Below are 11,553 nucleotides of genomic sequence, written 5' to 3'. Positions count from 1 at the left end.
ACATGGTGAAAGTACATTGCTAGGAACAGCGTTTTAATTGTTTCTCTGCATCTCCATCCAATGTCACTTTAGTACTGCAGAGTTAGCTCTAGGAATCGAAGGGCCCAAGTGCAAACCCTGGAGATGCAGGGCCTGCGAACTGAAGAAGTCTCTTATGTTGCTTCTGACTTTCATGTGCAAAGTGAAAACTGTGGTGCTTTAGGGGCTTTTCCCCATTTTCTAGGCATCCCCGTATGCCTGGGTTTACCATCTTCATATTTTATAGAAGCAGAGGAAATCTCATAGAAGAGGCCATCAACAGGCTGATTTCTCAAACCAGTGTAATAATAGTAATAATAACGAGCATATATGTCGCACTTTTAGCATTCAGGCCACCATTCCAGTAAAAAAAAAAAATGATGTAAAATAAGGATTGTTTTGCAGATTACTCACAGAGAAAGGGAGATGCTAGTGCAACCATATGAGTGTCCCCTGCCAATATTTGTAGGATGGAGCCACAAGAAACAGCAACCAAGGCATTCAAGGAATGCAAGATCTGCCATCACATGTCCCATTCATGGGATTTACTATGAATCTTTTCCTGGATTACGCCCACACAGAATAAACTCCCTTTTCTGTTTTAGGCAATTATCAATGCAACAGAAGTCAGACCACTGGTAATTCAGCACTTTGTTTGTGAGTATTGCTGTAATATTTTTTTCTGTTGGTGACATTCTCTGTCAAGATGTCAGTTTGTAAATTTGTAAGCTGTAACACCACTAAATCTGAAAAGTAAATAAATAACCCTGTGCAAAATAAAAAGTTACGTTACCCATTAATACAAATCTTACAAGGTCAAGAAGTTTAAGAAATGTTCAAATCAGCAGTTGGTTAACAAGAAGACAATCCGTTTGGTAGGTAAAATGTGAAAGGAAGTCCTTAGAAACCTGTATAGCAAGCTTAAACGAGCTTTAAAAAAAATCTACAGAACCTTAAATGCTGTCAACTTCCTAGGAATTTGCTTAAGAAAAACACAATGGTAACCATCAAGTAGAGGTAAGAAAGATCCTGATAACAAAAGGACGAATAGTGTGAAAGTGAATGATGTACTTTTTTCCAACCATAGGTACTGCTGAGTAAAAAAACCAAAAGCTGTCAGTCACTACAGAGGTTCACCTGCCCATCTTCTAAAGGTGTATTGGTGACAATCTCACAGGATAAAATATTCCACTTTTGATCATGGGTCTTCCAGGTGTGCTTTGAAATGAAAATCATTCCCTTTGTAGCTAGCTGTGTTTCAAATCTGCAAATTGTGTTGTCTTTTCTATCTAGTGTTCTCTAAAAAAATTCCATTTAAATTTCTGAAGTACTAATATATAAATAAGGAGTCTTGCTTTATCATATATAGCACTAAATGTCAATCCATCACCAGGCTGTGAGCCCTTCTTTTAAAATACTCTCCCATGCCCCCATACAGTTTTGTAATAAAGATGCATTAAAACTGTACATTAAAAGATAAGAACTTATTAGTGAACTACAAAAGTAGGTTTACCCCCCTCCATCCCCACCAATAATTCTGAAATGTAAACAAAGAGGTTCAAGTAAAAAAGTGAGTTGCTTGTGACTTGGCAAAATGTTTTGGCACCTGATGTTTTAGGTTCAAGGTCCTCTAAGAATCTGTCTCACTGATAACCAAGAATCAAGAGCTGCAATGCTCGGATTTTTGTTACCATATATCGCTGGTGAAGCTCAGCTCCCTTGTTGATAATGGTAACAAGGAGTTATTCCTATGGAATTCTTGAGCATCTTTCATGTTGCTATTAAAAGGCAGCTGTCCATTGAGTAGTGTCAGGGGTATGTTGCAGTAAGTGTGGTGATTACTGCTTATGGCAGCTAAGGGCAAGGTTGCTGATTGCATGTCATAGTCATAGCCTCTGCAGTAATGTCTCGTTTGTGCAGAATCCACTTGTTGATAACTGCCCAAGTCTGCTTGTGTTGCAGCCAAAGAGACAGAGGTGTCTGTCACGGCAATGGAAGGTACTGTTTGGAGATCTCCAAAAAGACCCTGTTCAGCCGAATCTAGGACCTGACGCCGAGATAAAACCTCTTTTTTCTTCACAGGCATTTCATAGAGCAAGCGCTTCCAAAACTTAGAATTCAGTTTGCTGCTTTTTGGACCATTCCACTTAATGATTGAAAAAAGTTTGATGGTGTGCTTCAAAGATTCCACTTCCTGGTAATTCACTTTCCCTTTTAATTCGGGACACTCTATGAAAATCACTTTGATTTCTCCACTCACTAGCATGTTGTGGAGCCTGTTTTCCATCTCAAAAATACTCCAGCCCCTCCTGAGGACATAATCTGGAGTTAGCATGATAATGAGTCTTCGGCTTTGCTCCACGCATCTTGCGAGATCTTCAAGATAAGCTGTAAATCATAAAAAATACAGTAAAAGAGAGATACACTGCACAAAATAAATTAGCCTCACAATTAAGGACAAAGAAATCCTACTGTTTGCTAGTTTACCATGGAAATCTACATGTTTTGCACTTGATTCTACATCTGCTACACAGGGGATTAACGTTTGACCCTAAACTGCAAGGTAGATAACTGCTATGAAAAACCCTGGTCAAGCTTCTAATATTTCTATTAATCATGAGGTAACTATGGAAACTGTTTTGACATCATATTTAGGGCAGGAGAAGGCAACTTCTCAGCTGCTGGATCTATACCAGAGATGCACCAGAGTTACCCAGCTTTTGCCTGGATTTTCAGAAGTTCTTGCTTATATCACATAACACATTTAGAATGCACTGATCACAAACAGCAGAACAGGATGTAACCCTGTTTTTGGATTCTGCCTCCTCAAACTGAAGGAAGAAGAAGAACTGCAGATTTATACCCCGCCCTTCTCTCTGAATCAGATTCTCAGAGCGGCTTACAATCTCCTTTATCTTCTACCCCCACAGCAGGCGCCCTGTGAGGTGGGTGGGGCTGAGAGGGCTTTCACAGCAGCTGCCCTTTCAAGGACAACCTCTGCCAGAGCTATGGCTGACTCAAGGCCATTCCAGCAGGTCAAAGTGGAGGAGTGGGAAATCAAACCCGGTTCTTCCAGATAAGAGTCCGCACACTTAACCACTACACCAAACTGGCTCTCCACAATTCAAACTGGCTCTCCACAAAGGTGAAGGCTTCCACAACTCAATACTTCTGCACACCCTAAAATTCCTCACACAAAGAAAACTAGCATGCCCTTCTTTCTAACAATCTCCTGTTTGGACGGAGGTGCAACTAGTGATGTGTTTAGATCTGAAGAACAATCTGGAATCAAGTTCAGCTCCTCATCTCCTTGCTTGAGGAAACTAGGCCTTACTGAACAGGTGTTAGTGGTAATTGTAGAGCCAGTAAGATTCACATTCTGTGTGGCATCATGGGTACTGTACACATTAGGTTTCCTTCAGCTCGAGTGGTTTTCCTGCAAAGGCAAGCAGAGGAAGTGGTCTCACAGGCAATGAGCAAAGATATCTCACCCTGCCTGTTCCTGAAGCAAGGTCTTGAGCTTAGAGCTCTCTTTCCTCCTTTGCCACCTCCACAAAACAGCCTTTAGGGTAATTTCACAGCCCCCCCCCACCATGAAGTCAGAAGACATGACAGCCTCCTTTGGGTTCTCCTTTCTGTGTCTCCTAAGTCCAGAGGATGGACACTAGTTTCAGGCCTCTGTCCTGTTCATCATATTGCTGGCTGCTTATAGCCTAGCATCACAACATGCCCATAGGAAGGGGGTGGCTGAGTGGTATAGCATATACCCAGCTTGTAGAAGGCCCTAGGTTTAATCCCTGTCATGCCTTAGGTAGCAGGTGCTGAGCTTTAAAGTCCTTTCTCTTCTGATCCTGGAGAGCCACTGTCAGTCAGAATAAACTATCCTGAATAGGGCTGCCAGATCCCCCCAGTCTCTGGCAGGAGATGGGGGAGCTAGGGTTGCCAGATCAAGGTTGGGAAACGCCTGAAGATTTGAGGATGGACCCTGGGGAGGACAGGGACCTCCGTGGGGTATAATGCCACAGAGTTCACTCTTCAAGCATCCATTTTTTCCAGGAAAGTTATCTCTGAAGTCTGGAGATAAGCTGTAATTCCAAGGGATACCCAGGTCCCAGCTGGAGGATGGCATCCCTAATTCTGAGCTGACAGAAGCCAAGATGGCCTGACTTGGTTTAAGGCAGATACATATGTTTGTCCTGTTATAAAGGACATTCCTGTGATTTACAAGCCACAGCATTTCAGCTGTTTCATTGCATAGTGCAGGGGTGGCCCAACTTTGTTAAGATTGTGGGTTCTTTTGGAATTCTGAGACCTCTGAGCAGCACACTACGGCAGCCATGGGTAAAAGGTAAAGATGTGCAAACACCGAGTTATTACCGACCCATGGGGTGATGTCACATCATGACATTTTCTTGGCAGACTTTTTGCGGGGTGCTTTGCCGTTGCCTTCCCAAGTCATCTACACTTTACCCCCAGCAAGCTGTGTGCTCATTTGACAGACCTTGGAAGGATGGAAGGCTGAGTCAAGTACCTTGAGCCGGCTACCTGAACCCAGCTTCCACCGGGATCGAACTCAGATCGTGAGCAGAACTTGGACTGCAGCTTACTGCTTTGCACCATGTGGCTCTTCAGCAGCCATGGGAGGCATGATCAAAAAATGGTTGCCTGCCATGGGTGTTAAGCCAGTCATAAAATGTTGAGAGGTTCTGAATTAAGTATCTTCTTACAGTGGTGTCAGCTGTGGGATAGAGGAAAGCCAGGACTGGTTCATTGTTTTGGGGAAGCGATACTTTGGAGAAGAAGGAAGCAGGCACCAGAAATCACATCAGAGAGCAATACATTGTGGATTGCTGGCAGAGCATATTGTCTCAAGCCAGGAGATGCAGAATGAAATACTAAATTTATGCAGCTTCCAGAATTTAAGCCTTTTTGGGGTTTCTTTTTTCACAATTTTGATTTGACATTTCTTTGTACAGATGGCACTTAGCCCTGATTATACAGCAATGCTTTTAGACCTGCACATAAGATGACAAAAGATGTTTCAAGGTATACAAGTTCACTGTGAAGATGTACTCAAGGAGGAATTCAGTGGCAACCCATATGCAGGCAGTATTATGGCAAGATACTTTTACGAGCTGATCTCCTCTCCTTGCCCAGAGTGGACTGAGAATGAGGCAGGCAGTATCCATAGGGATCCAAATAGTTATTCCCCATCTCATTTTCCACATAAAAGACACTTAAGGTCAACAAGTCACTGTAATATTCTCCATCCATTCAATATACACGCAATGAAAAATGTAACTTATTTTACCTGTTACAAACAATCTCTCCTGTCCAGGTCACAGAGCTTTGGTACCTAACTGTCTTAGGGCATGCCTACCCTTCAAATGTATATTGTTTTTAATACCAGTTTAACTACCTTTTTGGAGTTCTGAGAAGTGTCATTTGATGAGGACGCCGACGATTTCATTATAGATACAAAGCTGCTCCCTCCCACACTGCACCTCCCAGGTGAGAGACAAGAGGATTAAAGCCAGTTTAAGTCTCTAGCATAGAGTTGTCCCAAGTGTATTTCCGTATATTGCAAAATTTACTCAAAATTGGGCCAGCCAAGCTCTCCTGGGATCCAATTAGGATTTCATAAAGGGAATGCCATTGAGTTGGGTGATTTTCCAGGTGGTGAGAACTGCCAGCCAGCAATCACTCACCCATATGGTTGCCTTCCATCCAATTGCTTTCCTTTGTCTGAAAATGACCCCTAAGAGTAACCGTACTAGGCCACTTTCGTGATTTTTTAAAAAGCAGTCTGACAAAAAATATTTCCAAGTAGAAATTGGTTTTTTTTTTTCTTCTAAACTCTTCTCACAGAAGCTTGATTGGCTAGAGATCAGCATACAAGACAAACTGGCTAGACAGTCTCCTTCCCCTTCACCCGCACCCCCTGACAGAGAGGAGGACTAGGAAAAGTCCTGCTCTACTTACTTCTTTCGACTCTCCTTCCATTGGAAGATAGGGACACCAGTTGGAAGAAGAGCCTGCAGAAGAAAGAGCACATTGTAGGGGTGTTCCAGGTGGAACTCATCCCACATGCAGCTTGGTTGTGCAGTTTGACAAAAGGAGGGTCATGGCCGGCTGCATGTAGCCACTACATATCTACACTTCTATAGGATCATTTTGCATAACACTGGTATAGAAGACTATTAATTGGTACACCATCCTCTTGGCTCTTAAGGCCAATGTATGCAATGCAAAAATGTATGTTACATTTTGTGGTTACTGCAAAGAAAAGGAAATAGTAAACTAGAGAGAGACTGGGTAAGATTCTTGATAAATTATTCCACTGGGTTTGGGGAGTTGCTCTGGAGAAAAATCATCTTCCTGCAGTCCCTGGATTAGAAACAGGTGGGTATGAATTCATCATTCTTTCTGCTTTGCATTCTAGATACCAAAAGGTAAATGGATACAGTAAAAACCACTGTGTGGCACCATGCAGGGCAAATTGACTGTGCAGATTTACAAGCAACTGGCTTTCATTTCCTCCCCAGAGAAACAGTTTGGACAGAGAGTCACATTTAATGCCCAACAACACAGAAGATTCACAGCAAATTATAAAGTACATATTCTTCCTCTCCCCATGCCCCTTTTTGGGAAAGGTTGACCAACAGTGCAGAAGCAGAGTTAAATACAAACATGGGCGCAAAAAAAACAATTTAGGTGGGGACACACAGATTAATCATACATGTTAAAAACCTGTTCATATTTGCAGCCTCATTACAGGTCACCCCCTGCCTCAATTGCCAAGCACCAATGGAGCTGCAACTCCAATCACAGACATGAATTTTCATTATACATCTTGATAAAATCCCCCCTCAAAAGCCAAGACTCTGATTTTCTTCATCTGTGATACTGGTAAAGTTCAATGGGCCATAATTATTGCCTCTGGCTGCAATCCTAAGAGTACTTTCCTGAGAGTAAGTCTCACTGAATAAAACAGGATTCACTTCTGAGTAGAAGCTCTCATTATTCCTAAAGTGCTCTTTACTTCTAAATTTCTGAAGATCTGAAGACTTTTACAGCATTCTGTCTGCTTTTACTGAATTAGAAATTGGTACAGTCATGGACATCAAGATATCAAGAGGGAAGATGTTCCCACAATGGGATCCAGTGGGTTCTTGCAGATGGATAGGTCCTTGTTTGTTGGCCACTGTGTGACATAGTATGCTTGACTACATGGACCATTTGTCTGGATCCTCTTAAGAACATAAGAACATAAGAGAAGCCATGTTGGATCAGGCCAACGGCCCATCAAGTCCAACACTCTGTGTCGCACAGTGGCAAAAAATTTTATATACACACATACACTGTGGCTAATAGCCACTGATGGACCTGTGCTCCATATATTTATCTAAACCCTTCTTGAAGGTGGCTATACTTGTGGCCGCCACCACCTCCTGTGGCAGTGAATTCCACATGTTAATCACCCTTTGGGTGAAGAAGTACTTCCTTATGTTCTTATGCTTCAGTGCACATAACATCAATTCAGTAGAACAGGCTCCTCTATTGGAGTCACTAGAGAAGTTGTGGAAGGGGGACACTCACAAAAAACAATGCCCACTGATGTGTCCTATAATAACGGACAAGTGCAGTTAGGTTTGCTTTGGAGCTAGCAAGCCCAGGTGGGTCAAAGAGTATAGTTTAGGTCTAATGGGCCAAGCCCCAAAGTGAACAGTCTGTGGAGTGGGAAATTATCACAAGAATCTTAACTACCACATTCCATGTTGAGCTTGTGGTCTATGCCTCTGATTGCCTCACATTCAGAAAGTGAGCAAAGAACCCTTTATACAAAAATGTCTGCGCAAATGGAAACTGCAAAACATAGGCTCTCTGACTGAATGGACTCAGCCAAGTGGTTGTATATCAATGTATATACAACATATCAATGAATGTTGTATATTGACAGGGCCCTGTGCATGCTTTCCTCTGTGCATGGTGGTGGGGGATGGGACTTGTCACCATGATCCTCCTCCTGGTGCCTTCAATGTATGCATGGAGAAGGTATGAACAGGCTTTCATGAGCTTTCTGAACAAGACTGGCATTTGGCAGTATTTCCAAAGAACTCTGTAGACAAGTGGAAATTTTAAGACATGCACAGATAATGGTAAAGTAGTCCCCTGTGCAAGCTCCCAGTCATTACCAACTCAAGGGGTTATGTCACATCATAATGTTTTCTTGGCAGACTTTTTGTTACAGGATGGTTTGCCACTGCCTTCCCCAGCGATCTGCTCTTTACCCCCAGCAAGCTGGGAACTCATTTTACTGACCTCGGAAGGATGGAAGGCTGAGTCAACCTTGAGTCAGCTACCTGAACCCAGCTTCTGCCGGGATCAAACTCAGGGTGTGAGCAGAGCTTGGACTGCAGTACTGTAGCTTACCACTCTGTGCCACGGGGCTCCTGCACAGATAATAGCTATCCTAATTTACATATTGGAGGAGTAGGTGGGATACTAGAATAACCAGTCTATGAGGGGAATGACTGATGAAGTCTTTCTGGGACTAAAGTGCTTCTTGGAGACACAAGTGAAAGCAGTTAACATTTGCCAGTAATCTAAGTGCAAACCATGTACAGATTAATGACAGGGCACTAAACCTGTTGTTCAGGGTGCTCCTCTGTCCATTTATTGTGAGAACTTGTGTGAGTAATGCCCAGTGGTGGGATTCAAATAAATTAACAACAGGTTCTATGTCCTAATGACTATTTTAACTATACCAAAAGATATACTGAAAGGTAGTTTAATAATTCACGCATTAAATACTGCAATAAGAACAGTAAAAGAGGTAAAGACAACTAAACTGTTGTTAATTTATTTGAATCCCACCACTGCATAAGACCACCCACTAAATTCATTTATAGGTGAGATATGAACCTGGAGCTTTGTGGTTTGTGGCTGAGCCACTAAACTATGCCAGCACTGCAGGTTAGGGAGCGCTCTGAAGAATTGTGTAGAAGAGCTCTTTAAAAGCTGCACCCTGCCACAAAGATTCCAGTTGTATATCGTTACAGTTGGATCAGTGTTTTTCACTTAATGGATTGGAAGCCACATGTGGCTCTTTGGCATGGTTTTCTGAGTACTGTTCCCCAGTGCAGGACCTGGCCCATGTTTCAGGAAAGTAGACCAAAGACTTTGCCTAATGGGGCTTGTGGCTGATAGCTGGTTCTCACTTTGAAATAGCCACCAGTGGAACAGGTAAGCTGCAATCCTCCTTAAAGTGCAGTCCTCCTGCCAGGGATGGAAATAAATATGGCTCTTTTGGTTGATGGCAATCGTAGATGTTGCTCTCCATGAACTACTGAATGAGTAGCCTGGTCTCGCTGCCCTATGGAGCCCGCCGTTTCCTCCAGCCTCACCTTCATCGGGGCGCAGAAAGCAAAGGCGACCCCTTCCTCCTCCTCCTGCTGCTCAGCGGTGAAGGGGGAGGCGGCGGTTACCAGCAGGCGCCCGACCAACAAACGGTTCTATAGAACTGATGGCACATTAGGTAACGGTTCCATAGAACTGGTGCGAACCTGCTGAATCCCACCACTGGTAATGCCCCAATACAGGAGTCAAAATACCCAGTGAATGAGTGGGGAAAATATTTTGTATTACTAATACACATGTCGATTATTTGTAATGTTAAGTCATATATTTTCAGTTATGCAGATAGGCTCCCTTATACTGGCTGTTTAGCGATCTCTTGCTCTGAATTTGATGCAGTTGGGCTCTTTTAATTATAAAAGGTTGCTGATTGCTGGGGGGAAGAGGAAAGCAAGGAAAGGTCAGTCTCTGTGAGTAGAAAATGAGTAGGATTACATTTAATAACAGATTATTATACAGTAATAAAATTATCTGAATCATTTTTATTGTTAGCTGCTAAAAGCAAAGGGTGAGAAGCAGCCAGTTTTTTAGGGGGGATGGGGAGGGTGGAAACCCAAAATGCCCTGGCCTCAAGGCACATAATACACTTTGCTACATTTCACAGAGAAGCAAAAGGTGAAATGGGAGTATCATTTATGGTGGCAGCTGTGCATTTCTTGGAACGTGTAATTCTTTCCCCAAGGGTGGAGTCAAACAACCACAGCCACCAGGTTAGTGTGGCTGTACAGGCACTGCTATGCCAAAAATGCACAGCATATTGAGTTCAATGCAAATTGGCAGGGTGGGATTGATTTGTCCCTGCAGAGCAGGTCTCGCAAATGACCCTCATTTTCAACAAACTTTTGAAAGCTTTTTTGTTTCCCCTCTTAAAGCATGTAATGTGGCAAACTGGACACTGTGTGGAGCTGTACACAAGAGTGGCTCAATCCACAAGGGGAAAAGATTCAATTTGCATTATTTCACCTTGCAGAATAGATTAAAAATATAGGGAAGATTCAAAGCAAGGAAGCCACAATCTGGAGGCATGTTATAAAACTGGAGAGAGCCAGAGTCAGTATTGGACAACAACTGGTCCAGGGGCCTGAAATGTATGTTGATGTATGAACTGATCCCTTTTGCAGGTGTTTAGGAGGACTATAAGAAGTTTAGTACCATCTAGCAGAAAGTGCTTTGCACATGAGAATCATTGGAATATGAAAAATATACAAAACCCCAAAGAAAGAAGTTCCCACATTGAAGGGTAGAATAGCTCTTGCATCTTTTGAAATCAGCTCTTTTGAGGCCAATTTTTTTTTCCTAATGAGAGCTAACCACACACAAAAGAGGCAACCACATTTGTTCAGTTATGCTGCATTCACTGTTCACAAACAAATTATGTCCCTTTCCCCCCAACTAGACAAGATGCTGGAAGATGCATGTGTTGTAGCAAAGAGAGAGGGGAGTTCAGTTTCCTTCCCTTGCACTCTCTTTCTGATGAAAGAATTAAACTCATCCAACTTGCTTTATACTTGAACTGGGCCAATTTGTAATAAAAAGTGGTTGGCCCTGAACTCTTATACTTTGTCCACAAATAAAACTGTTGGCAAACTTCTGAATATGTTTCAGCTTAAATTTAATAAAGGAGATTCTGTCTACAGGCTGCCAGTTGGCCATCCTCTGCGTTAAGGATATCACATTATTATCTACAGGGGTCATTTTGTAGAAAAATAGGTGGTGGAGCTCATCCAGGGATTTTTATGCAGCTGCACCTACTATTCAATGGAGAACATAGGTAGGTTTGGAGGAAGAGGGGGGGACCCTCAGAAAGGTTCAGGAGCTGTGCTCCTGTGAGCTCCTGATGAATTCAAGGCCTGATTATCTGACATGGCAAGATTCTCTGCTCTGTGACCACAGCTATATGGGAAAACAAGAAACCCAGGCTGTTTCCCCCAATAGACTAATCCATACAAGCAGAAAAGATATGACCAAGTACTGAGACAGCCTAGGTGTTAAAGTTTCTCCTGGTGTGCCATTTCCTAAGGCTGTGCAATCCTTTTGTACTGCAACTGAAACTGACAGCATATCCGCATTGCTGCTCTTCTTAATGCCATACATTCTTACCCAGGGGGACCAGGTGGA

The 11,553-nt window shown here is 42.8% G+C and overlaps 1 protein-coding gene across 4 annotated transcripts in view; it reads right to left on the bottom strand.

Moving 5' to 3' along the window:
* Nucleotides 1-303: 303 nt before the first annotated feature.
* IL1RAPL2 (interleukin 1 receptor accessory protein like 2) overlaps nucleotides 304-11,553 on the bottom strand; it is a 684,727-nt gene continuing 673,477 nt past the window's right edge. For all 4 annotated transcript variants that reach the window (XM_060250072.1, XM_060250071.1, XM_060250070.1 and 1 more), the window contains one exon: nucleotides 304-2,406. In XM_060250072.1, the coding sequence (XP_060106055.1) occupies nucleotides 1,706-2,406 (701 nt within the window). In that variant the 3' untranslated portion in view covers nucleotides 304-1,705. The remainder of the gene's footprint in view (nucleotides 2,407-11,553) is intronic.

This window comes from Heteronotia binoei, chromosome 11, assembly GCF_032191835.1.
Source record: "Heteronotia binoei isolate CCM8104 ecotype False Entrance Well chromosome 11, APGP_CSIRO_Hbin_v1, whole genome shotgun sequence".
NCBI lineage: Eukaryota > Metazoa > Chordata > Lepidosauria > Squamata > Gekkonidae > Heteronotia > Heteronotia binoei.
This window is presented reverse-complemented; position numbering and strand designations above follow the sequence as displayed.